This window comes from Channa argus, chromosome 6 (genome assembly GCF_033026475.1).
Source record: "Channa argus isolate prfri chromosome 6, Channa argus male v1.0, whole genome shotgun sequence".
In the NCBI taxonomy this organism is placed as follows: Eukaryota; Metazoa; Chordata; class Actinopteri; order Anabantiformes; family Channidae; genus Channa; species Channa argus.
Genome location: NC_090202.1, coordinates 21,406,829 through 21,429,458, shown reverse-complemented (window position 1 = coordinate 21,429,458; position 22,630 = coordinate 21,406,829). Strand labels below are relative to the sequence as shown.

The 22,630-nt window shown below is 39.7% G+C and overlaps 1 protein-coding gene across 3 annotated transcripts; it reads left to right on the top strand.

Moving 5' to 3' along the window:
- The first annotated feature begins 586 nt into the window (after positions 1–586).
- LOC137128849 (alpha-2-macroglobulin-like) lies at positions 587–22,183 on the top strand. 3 transcript variants are annotated; one of them, XM_067507467.1, is made up of 36 exons: positions 587–741; positions 883–1,063; positions 1,260–1,416; positions 1,611–1,663; positions 2,998–3,018; positions 3,208–3,373; positions 3,473–3,557; positions 3,676–3,826; positions 4,429–4,546; positions 4,622–4,731; positions 4,832–4,999; positions 5,180–5,407; positions 5,859–5,922; positions 7,698–7,843; positions 9,074–9,223; positions 9,574–9,714; positions 9,814–9,865; positions 10,425–10,590; positions 10,782–11,007; positions 14,655–14,781; positions 14,931–15,052; positions 15,194–15,245; positions 15,554–15,637; positions 16,090–16,266; positions 16,569–16,644; positions 16,729–16,885; positions 17,340–17,414; positions 17,945–18,107; positions 18,199–18,386; positions 19,677–19,889; positions 20,919–21,043; positions 21,128–21,218; positions 21,330–21,401; positions 21,486–21,591; positions 21,772–21,813; positions 22,046–22,183. In XM_067507467.1, the coding sequence occupies exons 1-36, from the start codon at positions 656–658 to the stop codon at positions 22,048–22,050; spliced, it is 4,344 nt and encodes a 1,447-aa protein (XP_067363568.1). In that variant the 5' UTR covers positions 587–655; the 3' UTR covers positions 22,051–22,183. The 3 variants fall into 3 exon arrangements, with proteins under 3 accessions (XP_067363568.1, XP_067363569.1, XP_067363570.1); XM_067507468.1 differs by lacking the exons at positions 883–1,063; positions 1,260–1,416; positions 1,611–1,663 and having other exon boundaries at positions 670–741; XM_067507469.1 differs by lacking the exons at positions 587–741; positions 883–1,063; positions 1,260–1,416; ... (1 more) ...; positions 2,998–3,018; positions 3,676–3,826 and having other exon boundaries at positions 3,342–3,373.
- The last annotated feature ends 447 nt before the right edge of the window (positions 22,184–22,630 follow it).

Genomic DNA, 22,630 nt, shown 5'->3' with positions numbered 1-22,630 from the left:
GGGTTCTTCCTTTGTTGTTTAAACTCCGTCGTTCTAAATTTGCAGTTTCAAGTTATGTCAGAGAAAATTGGGGCTGCTTCTCTTTTTGTCAAATGACTTCTGATAATATAATGGATGTAAATTCAAAGTGTAACAGTAACTTCCACAGGTACAGGAAGATGTCAATGTTGAGCATTGTCAACTTATCTGGGATTTTATAATTCTCTACGGGAAACGTTTTTCTTGCTGATTTTATTTATAAAGTGTGGAACAGAACAACTGTTTGTTTCAACGCTCAAACTGTTGAAACAGCATTTGAATAAGTTATCAGTTCACTAAGGTTTACTTATTGAAAATTTCTCTACTTTGGCCCCAGTAATCAGCTGTTTGCATGACAAAATCCAACATCCCACGCTGGGTAAAGGGCGATGTTGCAGCACTCAGTTAAATGTAGCTCACTACACATCCTGACACTAAATGGTAAATCATTGCCTACATAAACTGTTAAATGTGAGGGTTTATTTAGGGTCAGCCTTGGGTACTATGTTTTACTTAATATGAAACCTGTAAATGTTTGCTTCATGTGATACAAAGCAAATATTTGGTATATGTAAGTGAGACTGTGTATCAGCAGAATTTAACAGACTTTGACTCCAAAGGTTCATTGCAGTCAATCATGGGTCTCCCTGGGATTCAGATGTGGACATGGACACTTTGTGTCTTCTTGAGTTGGATGCGTGTGGATCAAGCGTTAGCAGGACCGTAAGAAGTATTATTATTTGTATGTGTGCGTGTGAGAGAGAGACTTGGAATTAAATCGTGAATAGTGGGTTTGTGGTTCTGCTCTGTCAGATCAAGTGACTTAGCAGAACGTCAAACTACTGTGAACTTTTCCATCTTTAGACAGTACTTTGTGGCCATTCCTGCAGTTCTTGAAGCTGGAGCTGAAACCAAATTCTGTGCAAGTCTCCTGAAACCCAGTGAGACTCTGGTCATGACTGTAACTTTGATTTCTGAAGAGAAAAACACAACACTTCTCAAACTCTCATCCAGTGAGGAGTTTCATGCCTGCACTCAGTTTAAGGTCAGCTTTTATAAAACCTTGTTGTGTGTTGACAGAAATCTGGAACAGTGAATTTTACAACTTACTAAGATACACATAAAAAAGCCAGAAGAGCTTTACAGTATAAAGTCACTGTGGTGTTCAATAACTGCCACTTTTTAAAACACAGCACTTGTTCAGCAATTGCCCCCTGTCTATAAATGTGTTTTTGTCACAGGTTCCTTTAGTTCAGAATCCAGAGGTCCAGAAGTTTGAGGTGGAGGTACGAGGTGACACATTTTACTCAAAAGAAGTCAGGAAAGTTATGATCAAAGCCTATCAGCCAATGACGTTTGTCCAAACAGATAAACCGATTTATCTCCCCGGACAAACAGGTAACTTTGAGATGAAGGGTTTTCCTTCTCCTAGTTAAATACACTGTACACACACAGCTCTGTTGTATATTTGGATGATGCCCTATGTAAAATAGAACAATATTCTGGGAACAAGTCATATTTACCTTTACTTAAATTGCATGTATCCACACAGATGAGATGTATAAGCATGTTTTGATTTAAATTTATCTCAGTGCATTTCAGAGTTATCACATTGGACACCAAGTTCAGACCTGTCAATCAGCGGGTGTGTATTTCTCCTTTCTTTTGCATTTCCTATGGATTTGTGGAGCGATCAGATGTCACTAATCACTCAGCTTCTATAGAAGGGTCAATAGTGGACTCAGGACCTGTAACCTGAATTAATTATTGATCATAATTACAGACACTTTGTGAGAATGGTTTTTGCTTGTTGTGTCTTACATGTATCACCTTTTCATAATTAGAGCTTAAATCTACACTGACTGGATTGGACTTTGAAGCAGAAGCTGAAGTTTGTACACTGATTTCAAAACAACGGGGACCAAGTTCACAAAGCTTCCTAAGTTAAAAAAAAAAAAACGCTTAAAAGTGATAAAATTTTAAGAAAGTTATGTTGTGCCCTAAAATTAAGATTAGATCCTTCTAATGCTAAAGGTTTTTCAAAAGTTACTCACAAAGCATCTTAGCCCTTAAAGGAGCTTTTAGGATGAAAACTGGTCAGAGTAGAGCAGAGGGACTTTTAATGGGCTTAATATTTTTTTTAAGCAGAGGGAGACGGGGAAGAAATACTAAGTTAGAGAAATATTCTAAATGCTGAACGACCGTTAGCTAATGAAACGCTACACATTAGATTGAGCAGAAATGATGTTTGTGTTCCATCTCATTATAGTTGTGCCGGCTCAACGCAGTAATGGCCAGAACATTATAATAGTTGCACAGGAAAATGCAACAGTGCAGCAGTGATGATTTTCTGTCATAACCTTCCTTCCATCAGTGGAGTAATCGCACAAATTAATACACACAGTTGATTTATTTCCACGGGACCTTTGCACCTTACATAGCGGCCTGCCTCCTGTTTTAGCTTTAACTCAGGTGCTTCATTCCAACCAGCGTTTGTTTTTCCCTCTGATTATTGTGTGTGTGTGTGCGTGTGTGTGTGTGTGTGTGTGTGTGTCCTTGTTTGGATTTGGTTAAATAAACCCTTTCTTTTCAATTAGCCCTCCATTCCCTCTCACTGCCTCCTAGGTCCTAATCTAAAAAAATAGCTCCACTGACCAGGGCCACTAAATGCTATCTTAATCGAGGTGTTAAATTTGATTTTAGGAACAACGACACACACTAGACCATCCCAAGCACAAAGGTCATCTACACCTCCTCAATGAGATGAAAGTTTGACTCATTCTTGCTCTGAAAAGTTTCCTTAATCTCTCCTAAATTAAAGGACCATTAGCTGGACTTTATTAGGCTTTGTTCAATTGCAAAAGAAAAATGAATTGTTTGCGAATATGGTCCCAGAATCCTGACTGATCATCACTAATGTCCCTGATTTCTGGAGAAAGACACTGTATGATAACTTTTTGTTTTCTCTCTTTTTTACAGTACGATGTTATTGAAATTGAGGTAAGAAAAAAAAACACACTTTTTTTCTCTTGTTAATTTACCATGTTGATCTTTTAATCTCAAGAAAACTTTCAGAGATTATATCTACACATTTTTACATTTAGTGTTCAGTAATAAAACACTATTATAAATGAGTTTTCCTTTTCATGCAATGAATACATGTTCCTTCCCATTTACTTATTTTAATAGAATGGTAACAATAACCGTATTGGACAATGGCTGAATGAAACATCCAACAGTAAAATATTGCAGCTTTCTTACTCTTTGAACTCTGAGGCTTGGCAAGGAATTTATAGAATTATTGTGTCAATCGGTAAAGATAAAATACATCAAAACTTCATAGTGGAGAAATATGGTATGTTCTATCTCTTTCTCTTTCTATTTGTCATCAGTGTCAAATAATTAAATTGTCTTTAATGAAGCAGAAATGTTAATGACTATGTTTTGTCCCCAGTTTTGCCCAAATTTCATGTGGAAATAAATGCACCTGATGAAGTAAGCATTGGGCAGGATGAAATCAAAGCTGAAATATGTGGAAAGTAAGCAAAGTCTTTTCTTTATAAATTACTAATTACTCATTTTCTAAAGACCAGAAGAAGTAGTGTTCAGTTAATGAAAAGTGTCTTTTTTTGTGGGGGGGGATTTTAATCTATTTAGGTATACATATGGCCAATCTGTTTCAGGGAGTTTTAATGCTGAGGTGTGCCGACCTCTGCAAGACCATGTTCCCATTATATTTGTATTAGACGATGCAACTTCTGTGGTAACCATTGAACCAGCTGTCCCATGCCACAAGGAGACACAGCAGGTACAGTTTCTGCAAAAGGGTAAAGGCTACATTCATGTTACACGCCTGAATGGTCAATTTTGAGACAGAATTTTCTTTAGATTCCTCACAAATCTGCGATCAAGATTTGTTTATTGGCATGTAGAGTAGCTTGTAAGGGTTACAGAGAAATCTCAACGATTTTAGGTTTTCATCATTCGACAGATATTGTCTGTAAAAGAAAATGTTTGGCTACTGTGGCTACTTTCCATATAAGTGGGCACCCAGCTGGTAGCACAAAGCAGAATGCTCAATGGCATAGAAGAGCCGTAGAGTAACACAAGACTTGAAGGATTCATTCAAGTTGCTTCATGACTCCACCGTAACCCAAACATCGACCATTCGTGGTGTCCATGGCAGGACACCACAGAAAAAGCCATAACTCTCCAAATCAACACTGCATGACACCTTGGGATCCGTGCGTGCACAGCCCTGCCTTTATGCCCTTTTTATGCTGTGCAACTAAATCTGTGGTCTAAGAGCATGTCATGAAAGCATTATTCAGTGGAAACTTATTTTGATTGTTATTTTTGACGAGTTATGCTATTGTTTTTATTAAATTTCTTGTTTATTGTACTGTCTAGACTGACAAGAGAGGCTGTGCCACTTTTACTTTCAAGATGTCGACTTTTACAAAAACTGACCAACACTTGATTCAAGATAAACTGTATCTCAAGGCCAGTCTAGAAGAAGAGGGGACAGGCAAGTTATACTGTCTGTGCATTTAAAAACAAAAACTGCATACACCTTGTTGTAACATGGACTCCTCTCATGCAGGTATTTCACACCCACAACAGAAGAAAATTGACATTTCATATGTTGTTGGAAAGCTGTCTTTTATCGATACACCTACCATTTATGAGAAAGGATCAAATGTGGAGGGAAAAGTAAGTAACAAGTTGGCTTTAGCTCTTCAGTGTCACTCTGTAAACAAGGCAACAGGAGCTTTGTGGACCCACAGTGACACAAACTTTGTGCTTCCAACAGGTTAAAGCAGTTTATTTCAATGATACACCCATCGCTGACATGGTAGTGTATCTGTTCGAGGGTGAAATGTGCTCATCATGTCTTCTACAAAATCTGACAACTGACGACGATGGTGTTGCCACGTTCTCATTTAGCACAGCTAACTTTAGTAGGGGCATCCACCTCTACGTAAGTAAAAATTAGCCAGAAAAGTACAACCTTTCTTTCAATATTTGCTTGCTTCATCAAAACACTTTCATGAAAATGAACACAAAACATAGAAGTGACCTCACTTTCCAGTATCAACTTTTACGTCAACCACAATGACACCATTTGTAGTTTTTCATTTCTACATCTGTGTCTGTGCAGGTTAGCAACACACCAACACTTAAAGAACATTCTCAAAGAATTGCACATTACAAAACTGAAGATCATAGACTGTCTCTGGCACAAAAAGTCTCTCCTGATACTAAAACAGTCAGCTCCCTGGAGGTGAAGCAGAAAAATAAACCACTTTCCTGTGACACAGAAGAGGAAATCTTCATCAAGTACACTATAGTTGGAGAGTCTCAGGGCTCTGTGGATATGATGTATCTGGTGAGTGAAAGCTAGTTATCAGTTTTCTCAGACGGAGTTTGAAAGATAATCTCATGCAGTCAGTGTTTGATATCACATTTTGAGGAGATGGCACCAATGATCAACTTACTATGTGCTGATACATTATATTACATTTTAGCATTTATGTAAGAACAGGAGCAAGTACTTGTTGGTCTGCAAGACTGCAGTGCAGGGTCCACTCTGAGTTCAGGTGTTGTGGTAACTAAAGCAGCTAGGAACCTGTGTTGTTGTAAATATTTGAAAGGACAACACGGATCAGATGTCAGGAAAAAACAGAGTCAACATTGCTACAGGATCCCAGGATGGTCAAAGTGCTGCATTTATACCAGAGCAAAAAGACTGACATCCTTATAAAGTAATCAGCTGTTAAACAAACTGAAGTTTAGTATTATTACATTACTCACTCTTTATTATCTTTCCATTTCTCCAGGTTTTATCCAAAGGATCCATTGTGTTACACGGACAGACACAGGTTGAAGTGCCAGATAAACGAGGTGGGAACGGGCTGCCTTTGGTCACGAGTTCAATGAATTAAATCTTACATTTACATTGACATTTAGTCATTTAGCAGACGCTTTTATCCAAAGCGACTTACGAGTGAGGTACAAGGCAGCAAAAATCTAAGTCAAGGAGAAAACATCAAAGCAAAGGGGATGCAAGTGTGAGAAAGGGCAGAAAGGAAGTTTGTTTGTTTGTTTGTTTGTTTTAAATAGATTTAATTGCATAGGAAGATGCAGAAGAGTTCTGTTTTCAGCAGTTTTTTTGAATATTGGGAGTGAGTTTGTTGAGTGTGTAGAGTTTGGTAGCTCGTTCCACCATCGTGGGATCATTACGCTGAAGAGTTTTGCTTGGTGTCTTCTGTGTGGTGCTGGGACCACCAGACGTCGTTCGTTGGCAGACTGCAGCGGACGGAAAGATTGTAGACTTGAATGAGTGAGTTGAGGTAAGAAGGAGCTGTTGAGTTAACCACCCTGTGAGCAAGAGACAGAGCTTTGAACTTGATGTGAGCAGCTACAGGAAGCCAGTGTAGAGATCTAAAGAGTGGTGTGACATGAGTCCTTTTTGGCTGATTAAAAATGAGGCGAGCTGCTGCGTTTGGATCATCTGCAAGGGTTTGATTGTGGATATCGGTAACCCCATTAATAACGCATTGGAGTAATCAAGACGAGATATGACTAGCGCCTGTACAATGAGTTGGGTTGTATATTCCGTGATGTAGGGTCTGATCTTCCTGATGTTGAACAGGGCAAATCTGCATGCCCCAGAGACTGAGGAGATGTCCTTAAAGCACGGTCGTCGACGATGACCCCCAGATTTTCACTTAGTGGGGACAATCACTGTAACTCCAATATTGATGTTGATGTTGTGTTGCGTCGAAGGTCTGGCTGGGAAGGGAAGGACTTGGGTCTTGGAGAGGTTGAGCTGAAGATATCTCTCTCTCATCCAGGCAGAGACGTCTGAGAAACAGGCATAAATTCGTGATGAGACAGTGGAGTTATCCGGTGGAAAGGACAGGAAGAGCTGTATGTCATCGGCATAGCAGTGATAGGAAAAACCATGTGAGAGAATGATAGAACCCAGGGATGCAGTATAGACAGAAAAAGAAGAGGACCAAGAACTGTGGCACACTGGTAGAGAGGCTATGAGAGTGAGAAACATGCCCCCGCCAGGATTCCTTGAAGATTCGTCCCGATAGGTAAGAATGAAGCCAGGCTAGAGCTGATCCAGACACGCCTAAGTCACAGAGTGTGGACAAGAGGATCTGATGGTTCACAGTCAAAGGCTGAAGATAGATCAAGTAGGATTAAGACAGACGACTGAGCTGTGGCTTTTGCAGCTCGAAGACTTTCCACAACAGTCAGGAGTGCCATTTCTGTGGAGTGACCCCTCTTGAAGCCAGACTGGTTGACATCGAGGAGGTTGTTCTTGGAAAGAAAGTCTGAGAATTGATTGAAAACTGCTCGTTCCATTGTCTTGGCAAGAAATGGAGGAAGGGAGACGGGTCGGTAATTCTCTGCAACGGAGGTAGGAAGAGAAGGGTTCCTGAGCAGTAGAGTAATCTGGGCCTGCTTGAATGAGGTTGGAAAAGTCCCTGTTGTGAGAGATGTGTATATGACTTGTGTAACAGCTGGCATTAGTGCAGGTGCACGTGCTTGAAGAAATCTTACATCTTAGCATAGTCAGATCATTTGATCTGATCTGCTGTTTTGTTGAACTGTGGATACAAGCACACAAAAGCAGATGTTTTACAGTTGGTTTGTTCTTGCAGTGAATGAAGGTGAAGTGTCCTTCAAGCTGAAAGTCTCTCCAGAGATGGCACCAGACTTCCAGTTTGTAGCTTACGCTGTCCTCCCCAGTGAGAGCGTGATCGCCAAGAGTGCCAACTTCATTACTGAGAAATGCTTCAGCCACAAGGTCAGAAAGACCAGAAGACTTTAGCTTCAGCAGCTCATCAGATGTAGCTGTAGAATCAGTTTTAATTCAGTTCAATTCAACTACATTTATAAAGTGCCAATTATCAAATATTACAAAGAGCTTTACATCGTATAGTCAAGACCCTAGAATTATACGGTAAAACCAGCCACTGCCTGCTGAGTAGGCACTATGAGACAGTGGTATGTGAAAACCCCCTTTACTGTCAAAAACTGCAGAGAAGAAGGTGGGCAGCTACCTGACAAGCAACTAGGAGATGTCACAACCAGATATATTATACAACTTCTTCACCATCATAAAGAATTGGAAAAAGGACAGATTGTGAAAGAGAGAGGGAGAGACACATGGGCTTAAGAATAAAACCAAAGCCTAGAGATAAAGTGATTTTCATAAGTACAATAACCTTGTCTCATTAGCAGGACGACATGGAATATGCTATACACTGTATCACTAACTAAACAATGTGGTGTGGGTCTTTCTACGTCCTGCTGTAGCAGTTGTGACAAGTCACTAGAGGTGCTTGTGAGATGCAGTCTTCTGCTTGTAGTCGACAGAAGAGACATAAACATCTGTGCTCTGCCTTCACAGATGAAAAAAATCCATCTTCTGATTGACTGAACACATTTATATTTACATTTACATTCAGTCATTTGGCAGCCGCTATTATCCAAGCGACAAACTGCACAAGTGAAGTACCATCCAAAGTCCTATCAGAAGAAGTGTTTCCGTTTCATGTAATCACTCCTTAGGGCAGGGATCTTTGAGGACCAGGTTTGGGAACCTCTGGGGTGGATCATACCAATGCTTACCATCTCAGCAACACTGCTTCCCTGTCATTCCCTTTTACCTTTACCATGCAGCTTCTCCTGCTCCACTCGGCTCAGGTGCTGCCTTATCACCCCTGTCTTACTGCCATCATCCACCACATATAGGAAAAGGGAAGCAACCTCACACCTGCCACTCCCAGGGCCTTGCAACTACATAGTGTTACTGTACATATCCTCTGAGAATCAATGTCCACATCATTGGCTAAATATTATTTTCTGTCAGATAACATGTCCAACAGAGTCTAAGACAGATCTAAGATCTGCTTGGAATTCTGAGCTTCACCCATTATAAGCAACTTAAATAGATCAGATGTGCTACACTGAAATACACATTTGTGTCACGTTGATCTTTTTTGACATGTGCAATGTGTGTTGGGTGTATCAGGTATCGTTGGAGTTTTCTCCATCCTCAGCTGTCCCAGGAGAGGGGACCACTATGCATGTCACGGCTGAACCCTACTCTCTGTGTGGTATCAGCGCAGTGGACCAGAGTGTCCTCATTAAGGAGCCAGGGAAGATTCTGGATGCAGGAAAGGTATCTCCACAATCAACCACAAAGTGACAAACAAGTTACATACTTTAATTTTAATGTTCTTTGCTTCTTTTTTAAGTCCTTTGTAATAAAAGTGGAATAAGAATTCAGTGCCAATGACATCTGACTCCAGAGAACACAGTATGTTTTAGATGGGATGTGACTTGTACTGAATGATTATTTGCTGAGACTGATCTGTCTTGAGATGCTAGATGAATTTCAAGTAGGATTGTATTATGTATGTGGAGTGTATTCTGTGGGAGTCTACAACATGGTGAAAACACTGTTTAGACAGTGATACTTTACAGCCATGTTTTTCGAATAAAAGATTATGTCTTAGCTTTTTTTTTCAGTTATTTAACTTGCTGCCTGTGAGGAACGTTTCCAGTATTCCATTGGAGCTTCAAGATCCTATCGAATGTTTGACTGTGAATACAAGAAGATATGATTTGCCCAATTCCAAATATGATAAAGACGCCCACACAGTTTTCCAGGTACTTCTACTACAATAATTAACATGCACATTAAATAATATGTTTCTTCATACGAGCAATGATAATTTTGTGATGTTTGTGTATTGTTGGATTATCTAGAACAATGGACTGAAGATTGCAACAAACTTGTTTTCCTGTGTGCCTATATATGGTAATTGTTTTAATGTGTGTTACATACTAAGTACGGCCCCAATTCCAAAGAAGTTGGGACGGTCTGTAAAACCTAAATTAAAAACAGGATGCAATGATTTGCAATCTCATCAACCCATATTTTATTCACAGAACATAAACGACATATTAGATGCTGAAACTGAGACATTTTACCATTACATGGAAAGTATTAGCTTTGACAAGAATGGGACAACATTCCACTTCTGCAACTGGTCTCCTCACTTCCCAGATGTTTACAGAGTTGTTAAATAAGAGGGGAAGCTACACAATGGTAAACATCACACTGTTCCAACTTTCTTGACATTTGCCATCATAAAATTCAAAATGAGCTGATATTTTCCATGAAATGGAAAAATGTCTGTTTCAACATCTTATTTGATTGTTTAATTGTAATATAATATGGGTTGATGAGATTGGCAAATCATTGCATTCTGTTATTTATGTTTTACATACTTGTATTTACCAAAAATAAAACATTATTTCAAAACAGTAGTTTCTGTGCTTTGCTTGAGACTGTGTATTTTCTGGTTTGGTTTCAGATTGTAATGGATGCGTTGTGCATATTCTTCATATACCAGGGGACAAAATCAGTCAATCAGTCAATCATATTAAAGTAGGGCATTTAATGACTCTTTCACATTCACTAGTAGTGACACCCCGCACTTTCTTCCCTGAGACTTGGATATGGAACCTGGTGGAAGTTGGGTAAGCTTCTGCTGCTTTTAGTGTCATGAAACAGGGAGAGTGAGAGACAAAATGCTTCTAACTTTTTAATTAATATTTTTTGCCACAAAGCTTAAATAAATTGTGTATATAATTAATATTTTAGACGAAAATAACTGCTGCATACTACTACCCAGTGCACAAAATGCATTTCCTTGTATCTGCTGATCCAGAGAGTCTGGAACAAAGGATGTGTCCCTCACTGTCCCAGACACCATCACTACCTGGGAGACGGAGGCTTTCTGTTTGTCCCCTCAGGGATTTGGTTTGGCTCCGCGTAAAGAAATCAAGGTCTTCCAGCCGTTCTTCCTGGAGCTCACCCTGCCCTACTCCATCATCCGGGGGGAGCACTTTGAGCTGAAGGCGACTGTCTTCAACTACCTGACCAGCTGCTTCATGGTAATAAGACCTAAGTTCACTGGTTGATGTAGTGTTACACTATTTAGAATACATTTTACTATTCTCAATTGATTTCTGGATATTTAATAATATCTGAATATGTGGTTTTGTTTTTTATTCCATTTTGGATATCTGACAAAATTATGTTTTTATAAATTGGATTGAGTTCTTCCTAGTGCTGCTTGCCCTGCTTGTTTCTGATTTCTGCTAGTTCTGTGAGTCGAAACTAAATGTGGTGTAGGTACTTTTACCTCCAATGCTGCTCAAAAGTGCAAAAAACGTTGAGGCAGTGCTGACTAAATGACCACATTTCCCTGCTTGTTAGGTAAACCAACAACCTGTCTGCTAGACCCTATTCCACCTAAGCTGCTCAAGGAAGCCTTACCCTTAATAGATACATTCATATTAGATATCATCAGTCTATCTTTAGAAACAAGCTATGTACCACAGGCCTATAAGGTAGCTGTAATTAAACCATTACTTAAAAAACCCTGTCTTGACCCAGGTGTTTTAGCTAATTACAGACCAAAATCTAATCTCCCCTTTATTTCTAAAATAATTGAAAAAGTAGTCGCAAAACAATTATGTGATCACCTTCATAGGAATAATTTGTATGAAGACTTTTAGTCAGGATTCAGAGTTTATCATAGTACAGAAACAGCACTGGTAAAAGTCACCAACGATCTTCTCATGGCCTCAGATAATGGACTCATCTCTATACTTGTTCTGTTAGATCTTAGTGCTGCATTTGATACCATTGATCATAACATTTTATTACAGAGACTGGAAGATGAAATTGGGATTAAAGGAACTGCACTAGTTTGGTTTAAATCTTATCTATCTGATAGATTTCAATTTGTTCATATTAATGATGAAAAAACTGAAGTCATAGTATTTGGGCCCAGAAATCTCAGAGATATGATGTCCAACCATATTGTTACCCTAGATGGCATAAGTCTGGCCTCCAGTACTACTGCAAGGAACCTTGGAGTTATTTTTGATCAGGATCTGTACTTTAACTCACATATAAAACAAATCTCTAGAACAGCCTTCTTCCACCTACGGAACATTGCCAAAATTAGGAGCATCCTGTCTCAAAGTGATGCCGAAAAACTGGTCCATGCATTTGTTACCTCTAGGTTGGACTACTGTAATTCCCTACTTTCAGGATGCCTCAGTAACTCCCTAAAGAGCCTGCAATAATGCAAAATGCTGCAGCAAGAGTGCTGACTGGAACTAACAAGAGAGATCATATTTCACCTTCACTAGCTTCTCTCCATTGGCTTCCCATTAAATTTAGAATAGAATTTAAAACCCTGCTTCTTACATATAAAGCTCTGAATGGTCAGGCTCCATCATATATAGAAGACCTCATAGCACCATATCATCCCAGTAGACCACTTCGCTCTCAGAGAACAGGCCTACTTGTGGTTCCCAGAATTTCCAAAAGTAGAATGGGAGGCAGAGCCTTTAGCTATCAAGCTCCTCTCTTGTGGAACCAGCTCCCAGTTCAGATTCGGGAAGCAGACACCCTCTCTACTTTTAAGTCTAGGCTTAAAACCTTCCTCTTTAATAAAGCATATAGTTAGTTATAGTTATGCTGCCATAGGCTTAGACTGCTGGGGGACCCACCCCCCAATGCACTGAGCTCCTTTCCTCCTCTTGATCATCTCTCCTCTCCTCTCACCCCGCAATTGTCACCACTGTATGTCATTAACTCTGTGTGTTCTCTCCCGTAGTTGTCTTTGTCCTCCTCTGTCCCCCTCTCTCTGTCCCTTTCTGCAGGTGTCCCCCGGCTTTGAAGCTGTTTGTCTTCCAGCGTGCAGCTACTGGTCCTACCAATCTGCCCAATGTTTTGTTGTTGCTTTTTGTTGCTCTGTTCTTTTCTCTCTCCCCTTTCCACTCACCCCAACCGGTCGAGGCAGATGGCCGTCCACCCTGAGCCTGGTTCTGCTGGAGGTTACTTCCGTTAAAGGGAGTTTTTCCTCTCCACTGTTGCCTGTGGCTTGCTCCAGGGGGAATTGTTGGGTTCTCTTTATATATCTTTATAATCTTCACTTTATTCTGTAAAGTGGCCTGAGATGACTTTGTTGTGAATTGGCGCTATATAAATAAAGTTGAATTGAATTGAATTAAATTTGCTGTCATTTATGTCTGATATATAGTTTTAAAAACGAACTTGCACTTTTTTATCATTGTCACCCTGCTTCTACAGACGGCCTCACTTCACTCTTACTAATCTTTGCTACTTCCTGCTCCACACAGTCACCTCTTCTACTCTTCGTTCCCTTTCATTTTCCTCATTCATCAATTCTTCAAAGTTCTCCTTCCATCGTACCATCACACTCCTGGCACCTGTCAATACATTTAATTCCTTATCTTTAATCACCCTAACCTGCTGCACATCCTTCCCATCTCTATCTCTTTGTCTGGCCAACCTGTACAAATCCACCTCTCCCTCTTTAGTGTCCAACCTAGCATACAAGTGCTCATATGCTCTTTGTTTGGACTTTGCCACCTCTACCTTCACCTTACGCTGTATCTCCCTGTATTCCTGTCTACTCTCTACAGTCCTCTCAGTGTCCCACTTCTTCTTTGCTAACCTCTTTCTCTGTATACACTACTGAACTTCCTTGTTCCACCACCAAGTCTCCTTGTCCACTTTCCTCTTTCCTGATGACACACCGAGTACCCTCCTACCTGTCTCCCTGATCACAGCTCTCAGAAGAAATGTTTACTACAGCCATTTCCATCCTCTTTGCAAAATTTACCACCATCTGTCCTGCATTCCTGTCCTGAAGAACAAATCTGCCCATCACATTCTTATCACCTCTGTTCCCTTCACCTACATGTCCATTGAAATCTGCACCAATGACCATTTTCTCACCTCTGGGGATGTTCTGAATCCTTTCATCTAACTCACTCCAGAATTTCTCCTTCTTTTCTAATTTACATCCTACCTGTGGGGCAGAACCACTAACAACATTAAACATCACGCGTTCAATTTCTAGGTTCAGTCTCATCAAATTGTCTGATACTCCAATCACCTCTAGAACATTCTTTACCAACTCCTCTTTCAGGATAACTCCTACTCCATTTCTCTTCCTACCTGACCCATTGTAGAAAAACTTGAACCCTACTCCTAAGCTTCCATCCTTGCTACCTTTCCACCAGGTCTCCTGGACAAACAGGGTTTCTTTCTTTCTTTCTTTCTTGCTTTCTTCTCTGCATCATGTCAATCAACTCTCTAGCCTAGTCTGTCATAGTACCAACATTCAAAGTCCCTACTCTCAGTCCTACATTCTTAGCTTTCCTCTTCTCACTCTGCCTACGAACACACCTTCCTCCTCTCCTTCTTCGACCAACTATAGTCCAATTTCCACTGGTACACTGTAGGTAAACAGCACCGGTGGCGGTCGTTGTTAACCCGTGCCCCAACCGATCCGGTATGGGAGTCATTTTCAGTGTGAAAGTCATGATTCACATTTTTTATTTGGCATGTGTTTCATGTCGGATGCCCTTCCTGACACAACCCTCTGCATTTCTCCAGACTTGGGACTGGCACAAGAAGACACTGGCTTGTGTTCTCTTGCGGTTGCATTTGCCAAAAATTTCCAGGTTTAAAATAAATTGCTGTCTCTTGACAGATCAGAGTGACTCCAGCACTCTCCTCAGATTACACCCTAACCCCTCTCTCTGGTGACCAGTATATATCCTGTCTGTGCGGCAATGAACGCAAGACTCTGAGCTGGAAAATGGTGCCTTCAGTCTTAGGTGAGGATCTACATTTGTGTTAGATGTTAAAGGATCTGTAGCAAATTCTTTTTCATCACAATGAAATCAGGGAGATCTGCCTCTTTAATGTTTTGACAAAAATGATGATTTTTGTTTTTAGTATTGTTTTGATATTTGAATCCATCCAGGGACCGTGAATGTGTCTGTGACTGCTGAGGCTGTGGCTTTTCCTGTTTCATGTGACAATGAGATTGTGACTGTGCCAGACAGAGGTCGTATTGATACGGTCACAAAATCTCTCATTGTAAAGGTTGGTGACTTACAAACAATGACAGAATGAATCCATTAATGTTAAGGGTTGGCATTTTATTTAATTTATTTTTTACTGCTACCACTGACACTGTACATCTAATTCAAATATTTTTCCCTTTTATTCTCTTCTCTCTTTCAGGCTGAGGGAACAGAGATAATACAGAACTACAACTGGCTTCTTTGTCCAGAAGGTCAGGATGGTTTAAACCAGCAATTATCCCTCAAATATTTTGAGAAAGCTAGAGTGAGATACAGTAAGGACCGGGAGGGGTTTGAAAAAGAAATATTGGTCTTGACTACTTACAAACAGTACAGTAGCATTTGCATGGTGTTAAAGTAATGTTTAGTACAGGTATCCAAGATTCAATCCAGTTATTAATCTTATTTCCACTCTATTACAATTTACCTTATGTCACCTTAAAATCAGTAACATGTAAACGTAACTTTGTAAATGTAAATCTTTGTTTTAGCTGTAAGGTGATTTTTCTATTTCACACAGGAGAGGCTTTGACAGAGAAAATACACTTACAACTCCCTGAGGATGTTATTGATGGATCTGCCCGTGCTTCAGTTTCTGTTCTGGGTAAAATGATGTCTTTATTTTCACTGATTCCTTCATCCAAAAAAATTCAGACAAGTGAAAAGTTTTCTCACTGATGAGAAGTCAATGACATTAAGGAAAACAGTTTCTTCTTTGGCAGCAAAATGACATTTTTCATTTATACCATAGTTGCTATTACTGCATTTTCATGTAGTATAGAAATCTATAACATTAAAATCTGTATGTCCTGTGCACACATGGGTACCATTTATCAGAAGTAAACACAAGACTTATTGTACCATAAAAAGTTTTAAGTTGAGATTTAAACACATTAGTATCGGAATACTTTGGCTGATTAAAATACAGCATTCCAAATTAGATTCTAATGGGATGGCAAAAATATATTTATAATTGGTTTATATTGATTTATCATCATCCACTAAGTTAAGTGTTGGTTTCATTTCTGCTCTCAGTGACTCAGTCTTTCTGTGCAGGTGACATCCTGGGTCGATCCCTGCAGAACCTGGATGGACTGCTGCAGATGCCGTATGGATGTGGGGAGCAGAACATGGCGCTCCTAGCCCCCAACATCTACATCCTGCAGTACCTGAAAGGCACACAGCAGCTGACACCAGCCATCAGGGAAAAGGTCACTAACTTCCTCACTAGTGGTGAGTTAAACACTAAAGGCACATAAGAACCTGAACCAGCCAGATCAGTATAAGAATGCATTGTGCATGTTGTGGTCCGTATGCAGTCATACAAAAGTTGCTAATGTGATGCATCAGATTTGGTTTTGGGCAAGAATCTGTGTCAGAATCAGAGTGGACCTACACCTAGTTGTCCAACAGCATGTCCAACATATCATCTTGACAAAAGGGAAAATTGTCAGATTGTCACATCTTAATCAAATTCCTTTCAAATTTGACAATTAATACATTAATGCCTAATATGCTTGTTTTTTTTTACACAGGCTACCAGAGACAACTGAACTACAAACATTATGATGGTGCTTACAGCACATTTGGATCAGGAACAGGAAACACTTGGTGAGAACATCGCTGAGCAATATATTTATACAATGTGTCTTAGTTTGTCACTTTATATATGAATTTAGTTTTACTTTTCCTCAGGTTGACCACTTTTGTGCTGAGATCTTTTGTCAAAGCACAGTCTTTCATCTACATTGACCCAACAAAGATTAAAAAGTCTAAGACTTGGCTGAAGCGTAAACAACAAGAAAATGGCTGTTTTGAACAGTCGGGCAAACGCTTTAACAACAGAATGAAGGTAAACTGACAGTACAGTTTGTAGAGTAATGACTGATGCTACTTCAGACTAATAACAAGTTAGAGATGTTTATTTTCATCTAGAGTTAAATGCAGATGCATCATCGTGGCTTAAATCTACAACATAGTCATAACTAATGCCGGGGCAGCAGTGGCTCAGTTGTAGGCTCAATTGGTAGGGGGGCCCCCCACTGACCATAGGGTTGGAGGTTCCCGCCCTTCTCTTCCCAACCACATGTGAAAGGGTCCCTGGGCAAGACACTAAACCCCCAACAGCCCATCCCCATCCTCAACTGCACAGTGTGGGTCTAAGCCCAGTAGAAACATTTACATGCAGACTAATAATTTGTGATCTGTGGTGACCCTAAACGATAAGACACAAGGACAAAAAATTCAGTCCAGTATGTTGGAGGTCCAGTCATGATAAAGTCTGAATGGTGCCTTTCTCTCTACAGGGTGGTGTGTCTGATGAAGTGACTCTCAGTGCTTATATCACTGCTGCCTTCTTGGAGATGAACGTGTCAGCAAACGTGAGTAGACCCTGTAACCACATTACTAATCTTATTACAACAGCACATGCTGCATGTATAAACAGATTTTCAGTAACCATGTGTCTTAAGTGCTTGTAAACTGATTCCCTGCTTACCTGGTTAGCTGCAACTGGTAAAGACAGTAAAACTTTCTTAAGAACTGATATATTTTAGTGACATAGTAACTTTTAGTAACTGACATATTTTAAGAACTATATATAAAAAAGTTGTTACTGGAATCAGGGCCTGTATCCACATTAACCAGTCCCTACAGGATTTCACTAACCTTTTTCTTATTGTTGGGACCTAAAATTCCAGATGTTATAAAATTGTGATGCTTTTTGCAATGTGTTTATGATGTTTTTAATGGGAAGGTTGTACAGAATCAGGGATCACAGTGTTACAGACAAAGAAGACTGCTACTGCTTAGTCGTGGTAACATTGATTCTTTTAAAATATATATTTGCCTTTGTTCCTTGAAAGGTAATAATGGATTATACAGTAATATTCAGTGGTTAAACCTATTACAGAGACCTATGGTGAGAAAGAGCCTGTTGTGCCTCAAGAAGTCCATCAATGACCTCAGCAACACCTACACTACAGCTCTGCTGGCGTACGTCTTCACCCTGGCAGGAGACATGGAGACGCGAGCTCATCTTCTGCAGCACTTAGACTCAGTAGCATTGGATGAAGGTAAGACATCACATTAAAGGAAATCATGGTGACTTCATTACTGTGACTGTGAGGGACATGACACCTGTTTGTCTGTGGGTGGTTGTTTTAGGAGGATTCCTGCACTGGTCTCAGACTGCAACAGAAACATCAGCCTCTCTGTCTGTGGAGATCAGCTCCTATGTGCTACTCGCCAAACTCAGTGCCTCCCCTACAGCTGAAGACTTGGGCTACAGCTCCCGTATCGTCAGGTGGCTGACGGGGCAGCAGAACCATTACGGAGGCTTCTCCTCCACACAGGTACTGACCAAACCTTCAGCGCCTCCTAGCTAGTGTTGTCCTTTGCTTCATCTATGAAAGTCTCCCTCATTCATTTTACACAGTTTCAAGTTGACAGTTTCAACCTAAAAACTGAGAAAATATAACATTGTAAAAGTAGAATTCAGGGCAGAGTCACTGTTTTGGATTGCTATAAATTGCGCAGATGGTCATAATGTTATGCCAATGTTATATCAAACCAAGGAACCTTCTTCCAGTTCCTTCCTTCCAGGTACTGACCATACTGTGTAAAAGTTGATTAGTATCCTGCAATGACAACAGTTAATTAAAATATCCAGCTGTAATAAAAATCTCAAGATTAACATGGTACAAGCTACCAGTTGTGTTGGAGTTTACATGTCAGTGGTGAAGCCTGCATGTAGTGTATGAACCAGAATACACAGAAGAGGGAGGTAAACTCATAAAAACGTAAATGCATATCCTAGTCTCTCTAACCACAAAGCTGAAGCAGCTATGATACAGTAGTTACAACAAAGCTTATGTCCATTTTTGTTCGGGGACTCTGGGCTGGAGCTTCCTGCTGTTATTAGGCGAGAGGCGGGCTACACCCTGGACAGGTCTCTAGTCTATCTCAGGGCCAACACAGAGGGACATACACAGACAGAAAATCATTCGCACTCACATTTACACCTACGGTCAATTTAGAGTCACCAGTTAACCTGACATGCATGTCTTTGGTCTGAGGAAGGAAACCCACATGGGCACGGAGAGAAAATGCAAACTCCACAAAGAAAGTCCACAGTCAGCCAAGGATTTAAACCCACAACCTTCTAGCTGTGATGTGGCAGCACTACCTACTCCACCGCCATGCTTCACTATGCCTATGTAAACTGCTAATTGTAACGCAAGTATTACAGCTTTTTAGCAACAATGTTTATTTCTTTGCACTTGCTCGTCAGCAATGCTACAGCCCTGCTATACAGAATTTGTCACAGCAAAGAAACGAACCAATTGGGTCTGGATAACAACACATGAAACTGTGAGAAGACGTCCACATTTTCGGGGCACAGTGATGTTACACAATCCAATACCTCAATAATGTAATGTCAGACAGTGGTGTATCAGCCCATCATAGTATACAATCCTTTTTTAGATCACAGTCCTGTTTGTAATTTTCTAAAAAAGCCCATTAGAAGAGTTGTGTATGAAAAACAACATTTAGAGTACAAAAAACAAACACATTTTTGTATAAATGTGCTCATATCGTCTGTGTGTTTGTGTGTGTTTGTGTGTGTGTGTGTGTGTGTGTAGGACACAGCGGTGGCTCTCCAGGCTCTGGCTCTCTACTCCACTCTGGTGTTCAGTCCAGAAGGTTCCAGCACAGTGACGGTCCAGTCTCCCAGTGGCCAGCTGACATTTGATGTGAACCAGGACAACAAACTGCTCTACCAGGAGAAGATGCTGCAAGATGTGACAGGAAAGTACAGCCTGGAGGTGAAGGGCAGTGCATGTGCTTCAATGCAGGTCAGTCAACACTGGAGTTTTTCCTTTTGCATCTTGACAATTGTAAACTATGACAAACACTAGTAATATATCGTAATAATTCTCCTGTGTTACCAGTGCAGTGGTAATACAGAAAGGACATTTGCTATTTATGCTGATTAAAAGTGTACCATGTTTAATCTGAAGTTGTTTTTCATTAGAATGAAAAGACTGAATACACAACTTTCCACATTCCAGCTTTTAACTTTTTATTATAACATCTTAAAAAAAACATTGTTGAGGAAAATACATGAGATGAAACTTCAGATCAGGCGGCAGTCAGTAGGTCATCCATACAAATTGTATTTCTGATTAGTGCCGTTACTTTTTCATTATTTGTACTTAAAAAGTGCTTTAGACTGAATAACCCCAAGAGTTAGTCAAAATTAATTTTCTGAAGAGATGTTAGAAAGGCTAATTTAGGAGTCAATATAAATAATGTGTCATTAGCATGAAGTAAAACATTATGATCTATGTCTACATGGATAAGAAATACACTTTTATGGGCATTATATTAATATCCTGTGCTATAGAACACATAAATACAAACCTTATTTGGTAATTGGGTTGACAGTCAAGACAATGGTTGTGATAGTAACCAGCTTGAAGATACAGTGCAATTATTTTACTAAAATGTGATTCCCAGCTTCCTGTCTATTTTGGGATCTATTTATCGCTCCTAATTAAAGTTACGGAGTGAGGCTTTACCTTCTAAACATTCACAGAATTTCAGTTATTTCTGCATGAAACACTGCACAGAGTGCAGCACTGCAGGGGGAACGAGGGATATGCAGATCAGTGGATAACTTCTGAGTCTCATGCTAGCGCTAGCCAGCGTTGCATATTGTAGTTTTATTGAGTATAACTAATCTGCTTCCTGACTAATCTGCCATTACTTTATAACACTAGTTCTGCTTTGCAGCTGTAGCTGTTCCCATCAAACAGTACTTGTATTTCTAAAGTTTTATGTTATAATGAATATGAAACCTTCTTTTGGACTTGCTCCCCCAGATTTCTCTTCACTATAACATCCCAACTCCTACTGATGCCACCATACTGAGTGTGGGGTTACACGTAGAGGCCGACTGCACCAGTGAATCTCACAGACCAAAACTCACTCTGGAGCTAACATCTCTGTGAGTTACCAGCAGGCAGATCCACGTTACAGCACGAAACACAGTGAAATTTTACTAAGGAACATTTTTATGGTTCCACTGCAGATACCGTGGAGAGGAGAGCAGTACAAACATGGTGATCCTGGACATCAAAATGCTCTCTGGGTTCGTCCCAGACCCAAAGTCTTTGAAGAATGTGAGTTAATTCTTAGTGGTGGGAGTGTTGTAATGGGGATCTTGTAGGAATGTCATTTTTTAACGTGATGGTGAAGGTAATAATACCCCCCTTTGAATATTAATCGTATAGTTCCCACATAATCCAACGTTGGTGGATCGTGTTGAACAAAAGGAAGATCATGTTCTGCTGTACATACGAGAGGTGAGAGGCATTTACAGTGGGGAACAACAAATGATGATCTCCGCCTTGGTCAATGATTTCGTCTGCTCTTTTTTTAACCAACAGTTACCAAAGGACACACCAGTCAACCACAGCTTAGAGCTCGTACAGGAGGTCCCAGTGCAGAGCCTGAAGCCAGCTGTGGTCCAGATTTATGACTACTACCAGCCAAGTAAAGCAGACACTGTGATCTCCCACACAACTCTGAATCCTTTTACAGAGACCACGACACATAATAACACTACACTCTTTAGTGGTGATGTACTACAAACTAAATACTCTGAAAATAATCAGAAAATAAAAGTCTTAAAAGTGTTGGACAAGTTTGACTTTTACATTTTTCTTCCCCAAGGTGACAAAGCAGAGACAGAATACACCTACCCCTGTGCAGCAGGTAATAGTCCACATGACTGTAGGAGCACATTAAGTTATTAAATTAAAGCCACAAAAGATACAATATAGAAAATTGTTCAAACACCCTCTTAAGTACAAGTACAACATTGTGGAAATCCAATGATTCAGTAGATGAGGATAAATAATAATTAAAATAAAGTTTAATTTTGTATTGAACTTTTTATATAATCTTCACAGTGACCTATTATTTAGAATTTGTTTTTGTCTTGCAGCTTGAAAAATGAACTTCCTTCAGGTCTCTCCTGATTCCAGTATCAATTTTAAAAAGACCTTCTTTTTCTTAAACATAAATTTAACAAATGTACATTTCATGCATATTGGTCAATAAAATATAATTAATGGCCCATCAATACTGGTCTTGTGTTATTTGGTTTTTCTTCCCCATGGTTAATCAATTTATCCATTTAGAAAGCATGGCAGCTTAGTGTAAAAAGCAGAAATACATTTACAAAGTCTTCTCTTATGGCTTTTTAGGAATTATTACTAACAGTAATCAACTAACATGTAAAACACAAATGACACAGGTGCTAAGGATTTGGACCGACCTGTTTTTTTTTTTATTCAGGTTCTGTTCAAAAGTACACTATGTTTAAGAAATACTAACAATAAAATATCTCTTTACGTGAATATAAAATGCACTTTAATTCACTTCATGTACATGTTTTGTTTGAAAAATGAGGGAATATTTAGCTTCGAGCACAAGTGGTCTAAATAAATATCTTTTGGGGGGTTACAAAGATTTATTCCTATTGTTGCACCACTGTAGTCACATCAGTACATTTCTACTGTGTTGTAAA

Coding starts and splice junctions, on each gene's coding strand:
- LOC137128849 (XM_067507467.1), top strand. CDS start 656: ATGGGTCTCCCTGGGATTCAGATGTGGACATGGACACTTTGTGTCTTC. Junction 15,246..15,553: donor CTGGCTTCTTTGTCCAGAAG/GTCAGGATGGTT, acceptor TATTTCACACAG/GAGAGGCTTTGACAGAGAAA. Junction 15,638..16,089: donor TGCTTCAGTTTCTGTTCTGG/GTAAAATGATGT, acceptor CTTTCTGTGCAG/GTGACATCCTGGGTCGATCC.